Raw genomic sequence first — 20,954 nt, forward strand, 5'->3', positions numbered from 1 at the left:
GGGTGCACGGCCTGAGGTCCCCTGTCAAGCCCCGCTGGGTTGGGGGCATGGCCTGTGGTCCCCTGTCAAGCCCTGCCAGGTGTGGGGCGGGCACAGCATCAGGTCCCTTGTCAAGCCCTGCTGGGTGGGGGGCATGGCCTGAGGTCCCCTCTCTAGCCCCACGGGGGCGGGGGAAGGCATAATCTCAGGTCCCTGCTGATTGCTCGTTAAGGCTTTTTATGGGAACTTGGCCTCAGCTGTGGGTGCAGCCATCTTTGTGATGGAGTGAATGGTCAATTAGCATATTCCCTCTTTATTAGATAGGATAGGATTATATCCCACATATGAATGAGATCATGTGATATTTATCTTTCTTCAACTGACTTATTTTGCTTAGCATAATGCTCTCCAATTCCATCCATGCTGATGCAAATGGTAAAAGTTCTTCCTTTTTTATAGTGGCATAGTATTCCATTGTGTAGATGTACCACAGTTTGTTAATCCATTCATCTGCTGATGGGCACTTAGGCTGTTTCCAAATCTTAGCTATTGTAAATTGTGCTGCTATGAACATAGGGGTGCATATATCCTTTCTGATTGGTGTTTCTGGTTTCTTGGGTTAAAGTGTTTTAAAGTCATTGTTATAAATATTAACTTTTCCATTAGACTGGACATTTTTAGGGTTTTTTGATTTTAGAAGACTTTAACACATTTAAATTTTCTTTCTGTAAGGGCTCCTTGAAGGTTTGTCAGACATTGCAATATGTGATACTTTATGAGGATAGTTTTCCATATTTATTTCTTATTGATAAACATCTTAAGATTTTTGTGTACTATTCTGTTAAAATATCATTAGATATGTGGTGAAAAGCTTGAGATTGCTGTGTAAGAGACTGGAAAGAAGTTTCTTATTACCTAATGTTTGAAGTATGAAGTCTCATGGTTATTAATGGAGAGGCTGGTACTAGGGAAGTAGAATTTGTAGGAGCTTTTAAAAAAGGCAGTGTATTGTGGAGGAGAAACAGCACTAGGTTTTAAAGCAGCGGAACAAATGGCTAGTGATTGGTATAGAGTGGTTTCCTATGCTTGGTATGCTCAGGGGGGTGTATGTGATGCTTGACCAAGGCCAGAAATGCAAGCTGGGCTCTCATGCAGGCAATTGCAGTGAGAAAGCCAAGAGTTTTAGATTTGACTCTTTGTGGAACTAGAACAATTACCTTTTCAGCTCTGCAGGTGAAATTCGAGTTAGTAAACTAACTCTAGATGCTTGCATGGATATAAAATGGGCATTGGCCTGCCAGCTAAACTGCTTCACTGAAGGGAAAAATAGGCCAGAGGAATATTAATTTCTGAGGAGAAAGATCTTCCCTTTTTCTGATATAGCTTCTCAACCAATCTAGTATGATTTTTTTTTTAATGTATTTTATTGATTTTTTACAGAGAGGAAGGGAGAGGGAGAGAGAGTTAGAAACATCGATGAGAGAGAAACATCGATCAGCTGCCTCCTGCACACCTCCCACTGGGGATGTGCCCGCAACCAAGGTACATGCCCTTGACCGGAATCGAACCCGGGACCCTTCAGTCTGCAAGCCGACGCTCTATCCACTGAGCCAAACTGGTTTCGGCTCTAGTATGATTCTGAAAGAAGATTTAGAACTGATTTTGGAAATTGAAGGAAGCACTTACTTATTCCCATTTGGATTAGGGTCACTAGTGATTGTTGCAGCCAGAATGGAATTGAGATGATTGACTGGGCAATATGTAAGGGATCATATGTGATTAAAATAGGTTAATTTAAGTCTATGGACTTCAAGTTAATATGTAGAAGTAGTACTGCTCAATTTCTTCTTTCTGTTATCCTATTATCTCAAAACTGGGGTTGGGGGCTTATATACCTTCTGCTTTCTTCTTCTTTTTAAAGAACTAATACATTTAATGCCTTTCAGTGAATGATAAAAACATCAGATAGAAATTTATATCTGATTTTAAAATTTTGGAAATGCCACAGAAACTCCTTTGATTTATGAGTTTAGTACTGCTTAGTAAATAGCCTGTCTTTTAAAACTCTGTATCTCCTAAATTTTAAATTAATAGGAAATATTTGATTAACTGATAATTTTATATGCCTACTTCGCTGATATAGATGTTCAAGTCTGTAAATTATATAGACCACGTATTATTATACCTTAGAGACCTGGTGCATGAAAATTCATGTACTAGAGTGGGGGGGTCCCTCAGCCCCGCCTGCCCCCTCTCACAGTCCGGGAGCCCTCAGGGGTGGGAGGTGACCCGGTGATCAGGGGAAGGCGACGCCCCCATTATACCTCTGCTGCTGCCACTGCCATCAGCGCAAGCCTTGGCTGGCCCTGGTTACCTGAGCCTTGGGCGGCCCTGGGCGGCTGGGCAGCCAACATCCGAGGCTTGCCTGCGCCTCGGGCTGGCCCTAGGTGGCTGGGCAGCCAACATTCGAGGCTTGCCTGTGCCTCAGGCATCGGCTGGGCAGCCGACATCTGAGGGTTACCTGCGCCTTGGGCCGGCCCTGGGCAGCTGAGGGCAGGTCCGGCCGCATCATGCTGAAAGGACTGGGGGACTCCAGCTGGGCTGAAAGGACTAGGGACTCCAGCGGGGCTGAGGGGACTGGGCGCTGCCATCTTGTGCTGTGGGCGTCGCCATTTTGTGATGGCATGATGGTCAATTTGCATATTCCATCTTTATTAGATAGGATAAGTGAGAAAACATTTTATGTGCACTAATTGAAAGACTTAACATTGTTAAGATGGCAATATATCCCTATATATCCCAAACTGATCTATAGATTCAACATAATTCCTACCAGAATACCAGCTGAATTATTGGTAAAAATTGACAAGTTGATTTTATAATTCATATGCATTTGCAAGGGACCCAGAGTAGCCAAAACAATGTTGAAAAAGAACAAAGTAGTAGGATTCATATTTCCCAGTTTTAAGACTTACTGTAAAGCAATGGTAATCAAGGTGGTGTGCTACTGGTACAAGGATATAGTCAGTGGAACAGACTAGAGAACCCAGAAATAAATCCATAAAACTATGATTATTTGCTATTTGACAGGGTTGCCAGAACCATTCAGTGGCAGCAAGGATAGTTTTTTCCACAAGTGGTGCTGGGAGAACTAGATAGCCAGATGCAAAAGAATGAAATTAGAACCTTACTTCACACCATATATAAAAGTTAACTCAAAATGGGTCAAAGACTTAAACAGCTAAAACTATAAAACTCTTAGGAGAAAATATAGTGATAAAACTTCATGTCCTTAGATTTGGCACCAGTTTCTTAGATATGTCACCAAAAACATGAACAACAAAAGGAAAAATAAATTGGACTTTATCAAAGTTAATTTTTTTTGCACCTCAACAGGCACCATTAAGAAAGTAAAAACACAAAATGGGAGAAAGTGTTTGCATAATTTTATATCTTATAAGCACTTGTATTCAGTATATATCAAGAATTGTTATAACAACAATAAAAAGATAAATTATCCAGTTTAAAAATGGGTAAAGAATCTGAATGGCCATTTCTACAAATAGGATATATAAATTATCAATAAGCACATGAAAAGATGCTTGACATCATTAATCATCAGGGAAATTAAAACCACAGTGACATACTACTTCACACCAGTTAAGAAGGCTAAAATAAAATGTCAGGTAATAGCAAGTCTTGGTGAGGATGTGGAGAAATCTGAAAATTGTTCCCATTTTTTGGCAGGAATGTGGCTGGTTTGGAAAACAGTGGCAGTTCCTCACGTGTTTTGAGAAATATTCTTTTGAAATGTCAGATTTGTTAGATTAAGCATTATTATTATTTTTAAAAAATATGTTTTTATTTACTTTCTACAGAAGAAGGGAGAGGGAGAGAGAGAGAGAGAGAAATATGGATGTGAAAGAGAGCTGCCTCTTGCTGGGGATCAAGTCCGGGTGGCATGTGCCCTGATGCAGAATCAATCAGAGATCTCTTGGTGCATGGGATGATGCTCAACCAAATGAACCACACCAGCCAGGTCAGATTGAGTATTATTAACATTAGGAACCTGCAAATGCCTTGTGTTCACTATTGGTTTGCCTTCAATTAGCCTCTATTAAGGGGTCAATACATACCCTTGAGAAGTTTGGTTTTGGTTTTTTTTTAATCTTCACCAGAGGATAATTTTTTCCATTGGTTTTTTTTTTTTTTTTTTTTTTTAGGGAGAGTGGAAAAGAGAGGGAAAGACAGAGAGAAACATCAATGTCAGAGAAACACACTGATTGGTTGCCTCCTGCACTAGCCCTGACCAGGACCTGGGCTAGAGAGGAGCCTGCATGCCCTGGACTGGAATCGAACCCGGGACCCTTTGGCCTGCAGGCTGACACTCTGTCCACTGAGCCAAACCTGTCTACTGAGCCAAACCGGCTAGGGCACCCTTGAGAAGTGTTTTATTCTGAGGAGCAGCTATCTAGTTGGCAGAAGTCAATTCTTTGTTTCTTCAGAACACACTATCATGTTTCAAGAGGCTGGCAAATGATACTTTGGCAGAATAAGGATGAGAGTATATATTTTTTTAGTTGTGTTTCCTTTTAGTCTTTAAAGCAAATAAAGAATGCTAATGAAGCCTGTCCAGTGTGGCTCAGTGGTTGAGCGTTGACCAGGAGGTCACGGTTCAATTCCTGGTCAGGGCACATGCCTGGGTTTTGGGCTCAATCCCCAGTGAGGGGTATGCAGGAAGCAGCTGATCAATGATTGTCTCTCCTCATTGATGTTTTTCTCTCTCCCTCTCCTTTCCTCTTTGAAATCAATAAAATATATATTTTTAAAAAAGAATGATGATGGAATTTGAAATTGATTCTAGAACTGTACCTTAGAATTAAGGTCATGGAAGCATTTAAGTTTGATATCAGTAAATGAATACTGCAGATGATTTCTGTGGTTTCCTGCTTAATTTAGAAATATTTTGTGTTCCTTTAGGGTCATTGCCATTTGCAAAGTTGTGCATAATTTGTATTTCTTATTTAAGTTGAGTGCTTTGTGACTTCGTTATTATAAGTATGACTTAAAATCATAAGTTTTCTTTGTCAGTTCTGGTAACGACGGTCTGTCTCTTCCCTTCCTAAATCCATAGTTCTCTTTTTCATTATATTAATAAAACAAATATGTTCAAATATTGAATTAGTTTGTCTTATTGCCCACATGGGTTTAAGACTTCATGGTCTTTTGCTGTTTTCTGTCACATTGTTGATCATTTTTCTCTTGTTCACTTTGCTTTAGCGACTGAGCTTGCTGCTCTTTGTAATAAGCCAGCTGCTGGCTTTCTCCCCCAAAATTAATCCTTGAAAGAAAGATCATAAACTCTAATACATAAAAAGAATAATCAGAAAGCCCCAGCGAGGGGGTATTAGTACTGATGTGTGTGCGTGTGTGTGTGTGTGTGTGTGTGTGTACCTCCCACGTGTGAGAGGCGTGTTCATGGTGGTGGTAGGTTAGTGGGGCTGTGGAAGCAGAACTGCTTGTGGGGGGAGAGAATTGCCATCTGATCAGGTCTTGATCCTTACCTACCATTGTTGTCTTGATAATTGTATCTGCCTCTGACTGAGTGATGTGATAAAGTGACTCATACAGGGGGTGCAAGTGCCCTCAAAGATAAATCATGATAACGATACCTCTAAAATTCCTCACCCCTAAATTTTCCTTACTCAAATTCCCTAACCGTCTTTCACCAAACTCTGAGGGAGTGGTGAATTATAATGAAAGGAGTGGGAAAACTAGAGGACATTGAAAAAAAGAGATAGAAGAAGATATAAACAAGTGGAAGAATATACTGTGTTCATGGATTGGTAGAATCAACATCATTAAAATGTCCATACTACCCAAGGCAATCTACAGATTCAATGCAATCCCTATTAAAATGCCAATGGCATATTCCATAGAGCTAGAACAAATACTCCAAAAAGTTATATGGAATAAAAAAAGACCCCAAATAGCTGCAGCAATTTTGAGAAAGAAAAACCAAGTTGGAGGAATCACAATACCAGATATCATGTTATACTATAAAGCCACCATAATCAAAACAGCCTGGTACTGGCACAAGAAATGGAACAGAATAGAGAACAAAGAAATCGACCAAAGCTGTTACGCTCAATTAATATTTGACAAAGGACGCCAGAGCATACAATGGAGTCAAGACAGTATCTTCAATAAATGGTATAGGGAAAATGGGATAGATACATGCAAAATAATGAAACTAGACTACCAACTTACACCATACACAAGAATAAACTCAAAACAGATAAAAGACTTAAATGTAAGTTATTAAACTATAAAAATCCTAGAAGAAAGCATAGGCAGCATAATCTCGGACATCTCTCATAGCAAAATGTTTACAGATACATCTCCTAGGACAATGGAAACTAAGGAGAATATAAACAAATGGGACTACATTAAAATAAAATGCCTCTGCACTGCAAAAGAAACCATCAACAAAATAACAAGACAGCCCACTACATGGGAGAACATATTTGCCAATGATACATCTGCTAAGGGGTTAATCTCCAAAATATATAGGGAACTCGTACAACTTAACAAAAGGAAGACAATCCCATTACAAAATGGGCAAAGGACCTAAATAGATACTTGTCCAAAGTGGACATACAAATGGCCAAGAGACATATTAAAAAATGCTCAAAGTCACTAATCATCCGAGAGATGCAAATAAAAAAGACAGGTACTATCTCACACCTCTCAGAATGGCTACCATCAACAAATCAAATGACAAATGCTGGCAAGGATGTGGAGAAAAGGGAACCCTAGGATACTGCTGGTAGGAATACAGACGGGTGCAGCCACTGTGGAAAGCAGTATGGAGTTTGCTAAAAAAATTAAAAATGGAAGTGCCATTTGACCCTGTGATCACACGTCTAGGATTATATCCTAGGAAACCCGAAGCACCAATCAGAAAGAATATATGCATCCCTATGTTCATAGCAGCACAATTTTCAATAGCTAAGATCTGGAAACAGCCCAAATGCCCATCAGTAGATGAGTGGATAAAAAAAACCCATGATTTATACCATGGAATGTTGTGCAGCAGTAAAAAAAAGAATCTCTTACTCTTTGAGAAAGCATGGAGGGACCTGGAGAGTATCATGCTAAGTGAAATAAATCAGAGAAAGACAAGTATCACATGATCGCACTCATATGTGGAATCTAATGAACAAAATAAACTGGTGAAAGGAGTGGATCCAGAGACATGGAAGCATGGAACAGGGTTCAGAATCTCAGAAGGAAGGCAGGGGAGGGTGGGTGGGTGGGAGGAAATTGACCAAAGAGCTTGAATAAATATATGTATAACCCATGGACACAGACAATAGGGTGGTGAAGGCCTGGGGCCGGGGGCAGGGGTGCTTGAGGGGGTCAATGAGGGATAAAGGGGGGATATATGTAATTCTTTCAACGATAAAGAATTATTTTTAAAAAAGAAAGAAAATAAGAGAAATAATGAAAGGAATGTATCCTTCCCAATGTTACTTTACTTTTCTTTTGGGAATGAGAGTGAATCACTGAACTGAAGAGTTGTTCAGTGAATGTGAAATGATAAACTGTGTTCTTTTGGTTCTTGGGGATCTCCTCCCTAGAATCTGCTTAATACTCCTACTGATTTCTCAGAGCCAAATGAAGCTGATACAGAGTTGGATTGAGCTCTTTCTTTTGTTACATGTGATCCACAGAAAGTAACTCATTCCCATTGATTATGGCCAAAAAGATAAATGAGAACAAGCATTTCAAAATTCAAATAACAAAATATATCAAACTGTATTACCGATAGTACTATATGCAAAGGCAGATGGGAAAAAAAAGTCTAATACATTTGTTAAAAGATAAGGAAAAATATTGGAAATATGAAACAAGAATGAAAATGTACTTAAAAGGACCAACTTGAAAAATTAGGTGTGAAAAGTATAAAGAACACAGTCAGTGGGATAAAATTAATATGAATTAAGATAAAGGACAAATTAGTGAGTTTGAAGATCATATATAGGGACTTCTAAGAGGAAAGAATCTACAAAATTGGAAGCATAAAAGATAAATATGGAAGATAAGGGTAGAAGTTCCTTTCCCTCTAAAAGAAGGAATAAGACAAGGATCCAGGCTTTCACCATTTCTATTCAGCATAATACTGGAAGTTCTAGCCAGAGAAAATTAGGCAGAAAAAGAAATAATTGGCATTCAAATTCTGAGGAAAGAAGTAAAATTATCTCTGTTGGAGATGACATGATCGTATAAGTAGAAAATCCTAAAGATTCCACATACAAAAAAACGATTAGGGCTAATTAATCTAGCAACATGGCAGAATACAAAATCAACAAAAATCAGTTGTGCTTCTATATACTAGCAGTGAACAGTTCAAAACTGAAATGAAGAAAATCCATTTATAATAGCATTAAGGAGAATAAAATACTTAGGAATAAATTTAACCAATAAGGCAAAAAACTTGTATAGTGTCATCATAACTTGTTTTATTGTGCTTCACTTTATTGCACTTTCCAGGAACTGTATTTTTACAAATGAAGGTTAAGACTCAGCACCAGCAAAAAAAAGTATGACTCACTGAAGGCTCAGATGATGGTTAACATTTTTTAGTAATAAAGTGTACTTAAGGAACGTACATTGTTTTAGACATACACACTTAATAGACTACAGCAGTGGTCAGCAAACTGCGGCTCACAAGCCACATGCGGCTCTTTGTCCCCTTGAGTGTGGCTCTTCCACAAAATACCACGACCTGGGCGAGTCTATTTTGAAGAAGTGGCATTAGAAGAAGTTTAAGTTTAAAAAATTAGGCTCTCAAAAGAAATTTCAATCGTTGTACTGTTGATATTTGGCTCTGTTGACTAATGAGTTTGCCGACCACTGGACTACAGTATAGTGTAAACATTTATATGCAATGGAAAACCAAACAATTCTTCTGACTTGCTTCATGATATTTGCTTTATTGCAGTGGTCTGAAACCATAATTCTGAGGTATGTCTGTACACTGAAAACTACAAAGCATTGCTGAGAGATATGAAAGAATATCTAAATAGATGGAAAGATATCCTATGTTTATGAATTGGAAAATGTAATATTGTTAAGAGGACAGTACCAATCAAAGCTGTCTATAGATTCAGTGTAATCCCTGTCAAAATTCCAAGGACACTTTTTGCAACATAGGAAAGTCCATCCTAAAATATATGTGGAATCTCAAGGGACTCCAAATAGCCGAAACAATCTTGAAAAAGAAGAAAAAAGTTGGACTCACACATCTTTATTTCAAAACTTACTACAAAGCTTCAATAATCAAAGCAGTGTGGTTCTGGCCGAAACCGGTTTGGCTCAGTGGATAGAGCATTGGCCTGCGGACTGAAGGGTCCCAGGTTCAATTCCGGTCAAGGGCATGTACCTTGGTTGCGGGCACATCCCCAGTAGGAAGTGTGCAGGAGGCAGCTGATCGATGTTTCTTTCTCATCGATGTTTTTAACTCTCTCTCCCTCTCCCTTCCTCTCTGTAAAAATAAATAAAATATATTAAAAAAAAAAAAAAAGCATTGTGATTCTGGCATACAGACAGACATGGAGAGTCTGAAATAAACCCTGAAATATATGGTCAAATGATTTTCCACAAAGATGCTAACCCCATTCAGTGGTGGAAAGTATGAAAGAAGTTACAGGAGGTAAAGGAAGGGAGTATGAGGCGTGATTGTTTAGTGGGTACAAAGTTTCTGATTGGGATGATAATTGTGAATATATTTAATGGCACTAAATTGTACTTTTTAAAATGGTAAATTTTATGTTAAAGAAAGAGGGAAAATTGGGGCTGGGGCTGATGCTTGTTAAGTGGGATCAGGAGTACCAGAAGTTTCCATGTGGTTGGAGAATCTAGACATTGAGGCTAATTTCTGAACATGTTAGAAAAGAAGATTGTGATAAAAGGTTGGGGTATCTGATTATTGATTTGAGAAGTGACATTCCAAATAAAATCTGGAATGTATAACCCTTAGGGAATTTGAGCTTGGGAGACAGCAAAATTCAAATTCTAGACTTGTCATTTTTTTATCCCTGTCATTTTGTCATATAACTAAAGCTTTCTGAACTTTTGTCTGTTTTGTATTTGTTAAAAAAAAAACTATAGTCATTAAGATTATTAATTAAGTGACTATTAAAAAACCCACAAACTAGAAGTGCTAACACTTAGGTAGGAAACTTAAAATGACAAAAATAGAGGAGAAATATTTGAGGAAATAACAGAGATTTATTCTCCAGAATTAAAAAGAAATGAAAGATCTCAGATTGAAAAGGCCCTAATAGAATACCAAGTAGAGTTAAGAAAACACCTCCAACTAGACCATTATAGTGAAATTTAAGACTATCAGAGGTAGAGAAAAGTCTAAAGCTTACCCAAGAGAATAAATAATATTATTAGGGAACAAGATTCAAATTGACATCACCCTCTTAAACAGCAATATAGACTACTTGAGGCTCGGTGCATGAAATTCGTACATGGGGGTGGGGGGCGGGTTGGTCCCTCAGTCCGGCCAGCACCTTCTCACAATCCAGGACCTCTCAGAGGATGTCCAACTGCCGGTTTAGGCCCCTGGCATTCGAACATCCCTCTCGCAATCCGGGACTGCTGGCTCCTAACCACTCACCTGGCTGCCTGAGTGTCCCTAACCACTCTGCCTGCCTACCTGATCACCCCTAACCACTCTGCTTGCCTGCCTGATCGCCCCAACCGCCTCTGCCTGATGACCCCTAACCACTCTGCCTGCCTGCCTGATCACCCCTAACCACTTGCCTGCCTGCCTGATCGCCCCTAACCACTCTGCCTGCCTACCTGATTGCCCCTAACCGCCTCTGCCTCGGCCCCCGCTGTGTGGCTTCATCCGGAAGGATGTCCGGCAGGTTGTTCGGCTGTCTGGTCTAATTAGCATATTATGCTTTTATTATTATAGACTAGAGGCCCGATGCACGAAAATTAGTGCTAGAGTAGGCCTTCTTCCCCCAACTGCCAGCACCGGCTTCCTTCTAGCACTCAGGACCCGGGCTTCCCTCCTCCAGCTGCCGGCAGGCACCCGGGACTTGGGCTGGCTTCCCTCGGGCCGCCTGCAGGCATCCAGGACCCGGTCTGGCTTCCCTCAGGCCCCTTCTTCATCAGGAAGGACATCCGGAATGATGTCCAGAAGGACATCTGGCATAATTAGCATATTACCCTTTTATTATTACAGACAAGAAGATGATAGAGTAATATATTTTGAGTATTGAAAAGATGATTAAAAGAAAATAATTTCAAACTCTGAATCCAACCAACCATTGTTCAAGTAAAAGAGCATGATTAAATTATTCTCCAATGTATTGAATATTAAAATATTCTCAAGATATTGAAGATCAGCCATACAGAGTCCAACATGGGGAACATTTCTGAGGAAGAATGCAGATGAACAGAGAAATCTAGCAGATGCTATTAGATGTGTAATGTACACATGTAAGATGTGTAAAGAATGATCAAGTACCAATGTAAAGATTGTTGTCTAAAAAATTAGCCAGGTCAAAGAAAAGAAATAGAGGAAGTATATCCATAACACATGATGAAGATTGGGTAGAAGGGAGATCAGGGACATGAGAGCATGGTAAAGTTCTTGGCTTGATAAAAGGTATAACATTTTAGTTATCAATAAGAAAGAATGTAAAAAGAAGTTCAGAAAAATCAATGGACAAATTGAAATAATAAAGTCAGTTAAAAGGCAGAGATTGATGACTCAAAAAGAATCCAATATATATTTGTTTATAAGAAATAACCTAAATCATAATATGAAGTCATACCGGGGGAGGGGCATGCATTAGATGGATATGAAAATATCTGAAAATTGAGCATACTAACAAAGCATTTGCTTATGAGGGTGCTATATCTATCGATAGTTACCATATTAGAAATTAAAACTGAAAATTAAAATTATTGTTTAAAAATAGCAATAATACAAGACACTGGGGTGGGGGGGCAGGTAAAGGCATGTACTGGGGGGTAGGGGAGGCCGGGGGGGAGGTCAATGGGGAAAAAAAAAAGACTATAATCAATGCAGAAGACACCAAACTGGAGGAAGAGGGGAAATATCAAAGAAATTTGTATAGAAAAAGCCATTTCAAAGTGTGACCCCTGAGGATTCCCCAGATTGTTTCAAAAGATCTACAAGGTCTAGGATTCTCCTCATGTACCTCAATCAAATATGTACTACTATTTGTAATACTTCAAACAAAAAAAAAATAGCAATAATATACCCCTTGTATGTTAACATAAGTAACATTTTAAAAAATATGTTTTTATTGATTTTTAGAGAGGAAGGGAGAGGGATAGAAAGATAGAAACATCAATGATGAGAATCATTGATCGGCTGCCACCTGCACACCTGCTACTGGGGATCGAGCCCGCAACCCAGGCATGTGCCCTTGGCCAGAATCAAACCTGGGACCCTTCAGTCTGCAGGCTGACGCTCAAATATAGTTGGTTAACTGGAGGATATTTAAGTGTTCTAAGTTTTCTTGAGTGTTTTCTCTTTCCAATTATATTATAAAGCTCTTTTTTTTTAAAGCAGGGACTCTAAAAATTGACAAGAGAAGAGTGTCTCCTAACACAGTGTTAGGTACAAAGTAATATTTGTTGGTTGATAGGAAGTAACATTCTCCAGGAGAGCACATAGAGATCACAAATTCTCTTTTAAATGGTTTATTAGAAAACTATAGTATCTGCTACATGGTAATACTTTTGGTATTACAAATAATGGTTTCTTTTTCTTTTTCTTTTAAGAGATCTTTATAACTAAATCCATCTTCATTTTGGCTTGTTGATGCTGAAAGTCATTTTTTTTGGTCATTATTACAGATACTAGAGGTCCGGTGCACGAAATTCTTGCACGGGGGGTGTGTGTCCCTCAGCCCACCCTGCACCCTCTCCAATCTGGGACCCCTCGAGGGATGTCCGACTGCCCGTTTAGGCCCGATCCTACCTGGATCGGGCCTAAACGGGCAGTCGGACATCCTTCTCACAATCCAGGACTGCTGGCTCCCAACTGCTCGCCTGCCTGCCTTCCTGATTGCCCTTAACCGCTTCTGCCTGCCAGCCTGATCACACCCTAATCACTCCCCTACCAGCCTGATTGATGCCTAACTGCTCCCCTGCCAGCCTGTTTTCCCCTAACTGCCCTTCCCTGCAGGCCTGGTTGCCCCCAACTTCCCTCCTCTGCCAGCCTGGTCACCCCTAACTGCCTTCCCTTGCAGGCCTGGTCCCTCCCAACTGCCCTCCCCTGCTGGCCATCTTGTGTCCACATGGGGTCAGTCATCTTTGACCACATGGGGGCAGCCATCTTGTGTGTTGGAGTGACAGTCAATTTGCATATTACTCTTTTATTAGATAAGATAGAGGCCTGGTGCATGGGTGGGGGCTGGCTGGTTTGCCTTGAAGGGTGTCCCAGATCAGGGTGGAGGTTCCCTTGGGGCGTGGGGTGGCCTGGGCAAGGGGCCTGTGGTAGTTTGCAGGCTGGCCACACCCCCCGGCGACCCAAGTGGAGGCCCTGGTATCTGGGATTTATTTATCTTCTATAGTTGAAACTTTGTAGCCTGGAGTGGAGCCAAGCCTCCTTCTTGCTCTGTGGCTGCAGCCATTTTTGTTGGAATTTATCTTCTATAATTGAAACTTTGTAGCCTTAAGCGGAGGCCAAGGCAGGCCAGTGCTGTGGAAACTTGGCTTCCTCCATCGCCGGGGGCAACTCAAGCCTCCTGCTCTCTTCAGTCCGTGGCTGCCACCATTTTTGTTGGGATTTATTTATCTTCTATAATTGAAACTTTGTAGCCTTAAGCAGAAGCCAAGGCAGGCCAGGGCATGCAGAAAGCTTGGCTTCCTCCATTGCCGGTGAAACCCAAGCCTCCTGCTCTCTCTGCAGCCATCTTGGTTGGGTTTATTTGCATATTTGCTCCTGATTGGCTGGTGGGCGTGGCTTGTGGGTGTATCAGAGGTACAGTCAATTTGCATATTACTCTTTTATTAGATAGGATTCCCCATTTTCCCTCCTTTGCCCTCCTCCACCCACACCCTACCCTCCCTGCAAGCCACTTACTGATTCATTTATTTTCTTGCCATTTCAGAAAAAAGCCAAAGGTCAAGAACTGTTTGATCAGATTACATACCACTTGGACCTTATTGAAAGCGACTATTTCGGACTGAGATTTATGGATTCAGCACAAGTAGCAGTGAGTAGCTATTTTTTGGAGGTTCCAATATGGGGGTAGAAATGAAAAATTTCAGATAATGTGCTAAGTGCTACAGGCTACTTTCTTTTTTTTTTTTTTTTTTTTAAGGCTAACAGTATATATTCTTAATGTGCTCTTTTTCCCTTTGATTTCCTTCTTATTATGATGTGCTCATTAAAAAAAGTGAGTTCTAGCCCTAACCCAAATTATTAGAATATGATTTTTGTGGATGAGGATGGGAAATCTGTGTTTTTAATAAACAGTGAAATTTGTTTTGGGGCATATTAGAATTAGAGAAGCACTGTGTAATGGAAAGAATGCCAGTTTTGTAGGTAAGTAAGCGACAGAAGTTTCCAGCTTGCAGATTAAGGCGAGTGGAGTAAGATCCCTTCCAGATACATGATTATGGATCTATAAATAGATGTTCTTTGACGTGTGCATTTCAAATGAGAGAACAGTATATGTAGTAGGGTAGGAAGTTGGAGGCTTTTCAAAGAACTGAGTATTGTACTAGGATTTAACTGGAGGATATTTGAAAAGAAATAGTAGGTAAGATTGAAAGGTGAATTAGTAGTGATCTCTTCCAAACTGAATACCATTAGTGTTAAATATGGTCATGTACCGCATAACGACATGTCAGTGATGGACCACATATACTACAGTGGTTCCAAAAGATTATAATGGAGCTAAAAGTTTCTATTGCCTAGTGATGTAGTAGTGCAGTGCTATACTATTTTAAATAAATTTAGTGTAGCCTAAGTATTCAGTGTTTACAAAGTCTACAGTAGTGTACAGACATATCCTATGTCTTCCCATTCACTCACCACTCATTCATTCACTGACTCACCTAGAGCAATTTTCAGTCTTGCAAGTTCCATTCATGGTAAGTGCCCTACACAGGTATACCATTTTTAATCTTTTATGATGTGCTTTACTGTGCTTTTTCTATGTTTGGATATGTTTAGGCACACAAAATGTTTATTGAATTCTGTTCTAGTCTGTTACCTAGTCTGATGAAGGCTTGCTTGACTATTTAGTTTAATATCATTCAACTCTCATCTCTAGGATAAGGGATTAAAGTCTTGCAATCAGATGAAAAAAATAAATGCTTTTAGGGACATACAGTTTATAGTTCACTGTTTTTTGAGGAGTCAAGGGGAAAGAGGTAGAAGTATGCCAATGTTAGGTTTAAGGTACTTCAAATATTTAAGTGCTTGTGGAAAGAAATAGACATTCAGTCATTGATAAGTTGTATTATTCATTCTTTGCCAATATCAGCAATTACTGAATTCTACATCCCCAAATGATTATTTTCCCTTTTATTTGATACATATCAAAGAGGAAATGCCTTTCTTGCCATTTCGTTCTCTACTCTTTAGTTCTAGTTTATCCCTTCCAATACCCAGAAATCTAGGCATTAAGATTAAATTTACATAGGCTTACTTATTTTCTGTCACTAAAATACTCCAAACCAGCGATTTTTAACCCTTTTCATTGCATGACACACAAACTAATTACTAAAATTCTGAAGCACACCAAAAAATATATTTTTTACTATTCTGGCAAAAATAGGTGTAATTTTGATTCATTCACACTGGATGGCTATTGTTGTATTGGCTATTGTCACTTTTTAAATTTGACAATCTCAGGAAAAAGAGGTCAGTGCCCCTGATTTAAATAGTCAGGTATTATGTGTGTTAAAAATTGTTGTGGCACATCAGTTGAAAATCAGTGCTCTAAACTAGGTAAATTGGGCTGAAAGAACAATAATTGGTGGATGAAAACTATTAAAAATAAACCCTAGATAGTACTTTAAATATTCTTAAAATGCTAAATCACTTGATTCCATAACTATCCTATATAATAAAAGCCTAATATGCAAATTGTACCCTTGACCCGGAGTTCGACCGGGAGTTCAACTAGGGTGAGGCCGGCTGGCCAACTGTCCGCAGCCCCTCCCCTGGCCGGCCCTGCACCACATGGGTGGGCGGTGGTTGCAGGTGGCCAGGGGAAGGGAGGCCCTGGCCGCAGCCAACAGCCACTAGGGACGCTACATATGTACGAATTTTGTGCACTGGGCCTCTAGTAAAAAATAAACTCTAGCCCTCACTTGATTCCATAACTATTAAAAATAAACTCTAGCCCTGACTGGATAGGGTGTCTGCCCATGGACTAAAGCAGCAGTTCTCAACCTGTGGGTCGCGACCCCTTTGGGGGTCGAACGACCCTTTCACAGGGGTTGCCTAAGACCATCGGAAAACACAGATATTTACATTACGATTCATAACAGTAGCAAAATTACAGTTATGAAGTAGCAACGAAAATAATTTTATGGTTGGGGGTCACCACAACATGAGGAACTGTATTAAAGGGTCGTGGCATTTAGGAAGGTTGAGAACCACTGGACTAAAGGATCCTGGGTTTGAAGGGCCCTCAGTTAGAGTTTGTTTGAGGACACGTACCTTGGTTGCAGGCTTAATCCCCAGCCCTGGTTTGCGCATGTGCAGGAGGCAACCAATTGATGTGTCTCTCACATTGATGTTTCTCTTCCTCTTTCTCTCTCTGTCTTGCACCCTCCCTTCTACTTTCTCTCAAAATCAATGGAAAAATATCTTCTGGTGAGGATTAACAAAAAACCCCTCTAGGACACTTTAAGTATTCTTAAAGTGCTAACTCACTTGGTTCTATGACAGTCTTAATGACATTAAGTACACATAGAGGAGACTTCGTTATTTGTTGTGTGGCCAGATTTAACTCCAGAATGAAACAAAATTGAAATTTATAAAACACTTCAATTTTTTGGTGAAAATAGTGAACATGATGGTAGCTCAAGTGGATTTTTTGGCCAGGATCATTTATGTAAACACAATGATTGTCATATTTCTTTGTCATATTTACTGTTGACAAAACTGTAGAATCAAAAGGGAGTTAGGCAGTTGTAAATTACACTGCTGTGAACATAGGGGTGCATATATTCTTTCTGATTGGTATTTTGGGTTTCTTAGGTTATATTCCTAGAAGTGGGGGCACTTCCATTTTTAATTTTTTTGGCAAACTCCACTGTTTTCCACAGTGGCTGCACCAGTCTGCCTTCCCACCAGCAGTGTACTAACTTCCCTTTTCTTCACATCCTCACCAACACTTGTCATTTGTTGATTTGTTGATGATAGCCATCCTGAGAGGTGTGAGGTGATATCTCATTGTCTTTTTGATTTGCATCTCTGGGATGATTCGTGATTTTGAGCATTTTTTAATATGTCTCTTGGCCATCTGTATGTCCACTTTGGAGAAGTGTATATTTAGGTCCTTTGCCCATTTTGTAATGGGATTGTCTTTTGTTAAGTTCTACGAGTTCCCTATATATTTTGGAGATTAACCCCTTAGCAGATGTATCATTGGCAAATACGTTCTCCCATGTAGTGGGCTGTCTTGTTATTTTGTTGATGGTTTCTTTTTGCAGTGCAGAGGCATTTTATTTTAATGTAGTCCCATTTGTTTATTTTCTCCTTAGTTTCCATTGTCCTAGGAGATATATCTATAAACATTGCTATGAGAGAGGTCTGAGATTTTGCTGTCTATGGTTTTCTCTAGGAATTTTATGGTTTCATGTCTTACATTTAAGTCTTTTATCTATTTTGAGTTTATTCTTGTGTATGGTGTAAGTTGGTAGTCTAGTTTCATTATTTTGCATGTATCTGTCCAATTTTCCCTATACCATTTGTTGAAGATACTGTCTTGACTCCATTGTATGCTCTCACCTCCTTTGTCAAATATTAATTGAGCATAGTCGTTTGGGTTGATTTCTAGGTTCTCTGTTCTGTTTCATTGATCTATATGCAGTTCTTGTGCTAGTAACAGGCTGTTTTGAGAACACTAGTTTTGTAGTATAGCTTGATACCTGGTATTGTGAGTCCTCCAACTTTGTTCTTCTTTCTCAAGATTGCTGCAGCTATTCGGGGTCTTTTTTGGTTCCATATACATTTTTGGAATGTTTGTTCTAGGTTTGTGAAATATGCTGTTGGTATTTTAATAGGGATTGCATTGAATCTGTAGATTTCTTTCAGGTGTATGGACATTTTAATGTTAATTCTACCAATCCATGAACATGGTATATTCTTCCACTTGTTTATATCTTCCTCTATCTCTTTTTCAACGTTCTGCAGTTTTTGGAGTACAGGTCTTTTACCTCCTTGGCTAAGTTTATTCCTAAGTATCTTAATTTTTTTGTTGCAGTAGTAAATGGTATTATTTTTTTACTTTCTCTTTTTGAGAGTTCACTATTATGTATAAAAATGCTATGGATTTTTGGGTGTTAAATTTGTATCCTGCTACTTTTCCGAATTCATTTATTAAATCTAGTAGCTTTTTTATGGAGTCTTCAGGGTTTTCTATGTACAGTATCATTTTATTTGGGAATAATGAGAGTTTTAGTTCCTTCTTTCCAATTTGGATGTCTTTTGTTTCTTCTTCTTGTCTGATTGCAAGTGAGTACTATGTTGAACAAGAGTGGAGAAAGCTGACATCCGTGTTTTGTTCCTGTTCTTAGGGGTAATGGTTTTACTTTGTGCCCATTGACTATGATGTTGGCTGTATGTTTGTCATATATGGACTTTATTATGTTGAGGTATGATCCCTCTATTCCCACTTTGCTGAGAGTTTTTATCAAAAAAGGGTGTTGGATTTTGTCGAATGCTTTTTTTGCATTAGTTGATATGATCATGTGATATTTGTCTTGCAATCTGTTTAGGTGCAATATAACATTTAATTGATTTGCAAATATTGTACCAGCCTTGCATCCCCAGAATAAATCCCACTTGGTCATGATGTGTGATCTTTTTAATGTATTGCTGGATCCGATTTGCTAAAATTTTGTTGAGGATTTTACCGTCTGTGTTCATCAGGGATGTTGGCTTGTTTTCTTTCTTTGTAGTGTCTTTATCTGGTTTTGGAATCAGGGTAATGCTGGCCTCTTAGAAAGAGTTTGGAAGTGTTCTTTCCTCTTGAATTTTTTAAATAGTTTGAGGAGAATAGGTGTTAGTTCTTCTTTGAATATTTGGTAAAACTGCTCTATGAATCTGTCGGACCAGGGCTTTTGTTGGCTGGGAGTTTTTTGATTATTGCTTCAATTTCATCAGTAGTTATTGGCCTATTCAGGTTTTCTGATTCTTCCTGATTGAGTTTTGGAAGGTTGTATATTTCTAAGAATATGTCCATTTTGTCCAGGCTGTCCCATTTGTTGGAATAAAGTATTTCATGATATTTTTTTATGATCCGTTGTATTTCTGTGGGGTCAGTTGTTACTTCACTTCCTTTGTTTTTGATTTTGTTTATTTGGGTCTCTCTCTCTGTTTCATGGTGAGTTTGGCTAGAGGTTCATCAACCTTGTTTATCCTTTCGAAGAACCAGCTCTTGGTTTTATTGATCGTTTGTATTTTTTTTGTCTATTTGTCATTTATTTTATCTCTGATCATTATTATTTCATTCTTTTTACTTATTCTGGGTGTTTCTTGTTGTTTTTTTTTTCTATTCTTATTTGTAGTGTTAGATAACTTACTGCCACTTTTTCTTGTTTTTTTTGAGGTAGGCCTGTAGTGCTATGAACTTCCCTCTCAGGACTGCTTTCACTGTGTCCCATAGATTTTGGATTGTTTTCGTTTTCATTTGTTTCCAGGGTGTTTTTTTATTTCTTCTTTGATCTTTTTGGTAACCCAATCATTGCTTAACTAGAGGCCCAGTGCAGGACATTTATGCACTGTAGGGAGGGGGGGGGTTGTCCTTCAGCCCTCGGAGGATGTCTGACTGATGGCTTCGGGGAGCGGGTCTAAGCCATCAGTTGGATATCCTTAGCGCTGTCGAGTGGCAGCTGCACTCACCAGCTATCAGGCTGGCTTGTGGCTGAGCGGCACTCCCCATGTGGGAGTGCACTGACCACCAGGGGGCAGCTCCTGTGTTGAGTGTCTGCTCCCTGGTGGTCAGTGCACATCATAGCGATTGGTCGTTCTGCCATTCGGTCGATTTGCATATTACCCTTTTATTATATAGGATAGCATGCTATTTAGCTTCCAGGTATTTGATTGTTTTTGAGCGTTTTTATTGTAGCTGATTTCTAATTCCATGCCATTGTGGACTGAGAAGATGCTTGATGTTTTTTCAGTTTTCTTGAATTTGCAGAGAATTATCTTGTGTCCTAACATGTGGTCTATCTTTGAAAATGCCCAGTGTGCACTTGAGAAGAATGTATATTCTGTAGCTTTGGGGTGGAAGATATCAATTAGTTCCATCTGTTTTAGACTGTCATTTAGGATTGCTGTTTCCTTGTTGATTTTTGGTTTAGAAGATTTATCCAGTGATGTCAGTCCCCTACTGTGATCATATTGCTATCGATCTCTCCTTGATATCCTCCAGAAGTTTTTTTTTTATATATTTAGATGCTCCTGTAATGGGTGCATATATGTTTACCAAAGTTATAGCCTCTTGTATTGATCCCTTTAGTATTACGAATTGGTCTTCCTTACTAGTATCTCTTGTTATGGCCTTCACTTTGAGGTCTATTTTTTCAGATATAAACATTGCTACCCCAGCTTTTTTTTTTTTTTTTCATTTTCATTTGCCTGGACATTTTTTTCTAATTTTGCTTTTTTTAAAGTTGTTTACCTTTGCTTATAGTAGCCTATTTTATGTGAATATGTGAAA

The 20,954-nt window shown here is 39.2% G+C and overlaps 1 protein-coding gene across 4 annotated transcripts in view; it reads left to right on the forward strand.

Moving 5' to 3' along the window:
* The window catches only part of EPB41L5 (erythrocyte membrane protein band 4.1 like 5), a 186,326-nt gene that overhangs the window by 12,545 nt on the left and 152,827 nt on the right, over positions 1-20,954 (forward strand). For all 4 annotated transcript variants that reach the window (XM_080671033.1, XM_080671035.1, XM_080671034.1 and 1 more), the window contains exon 3: positions 14,157-14,261. In XM_080671033.1, the coding sequence (XP_080527159.1) occupies positions 14,157-14,261 (105 nt within the window). The remainder of the gene's footprint in view (positions 1-14,156; positions 14,262-20,954) is intronic.

Source organism: Plecotus auritus (assembly GCF_963455305.1).
Source record: "Plecotus auritus genome assembly, chromosome: 5".
Lineage (NCBI taxonomy): Eukaryota > Metazoa > Chordata > Mammalia > Chiroptera > Vespertilionidae > Plecotus > Plecotus auritus.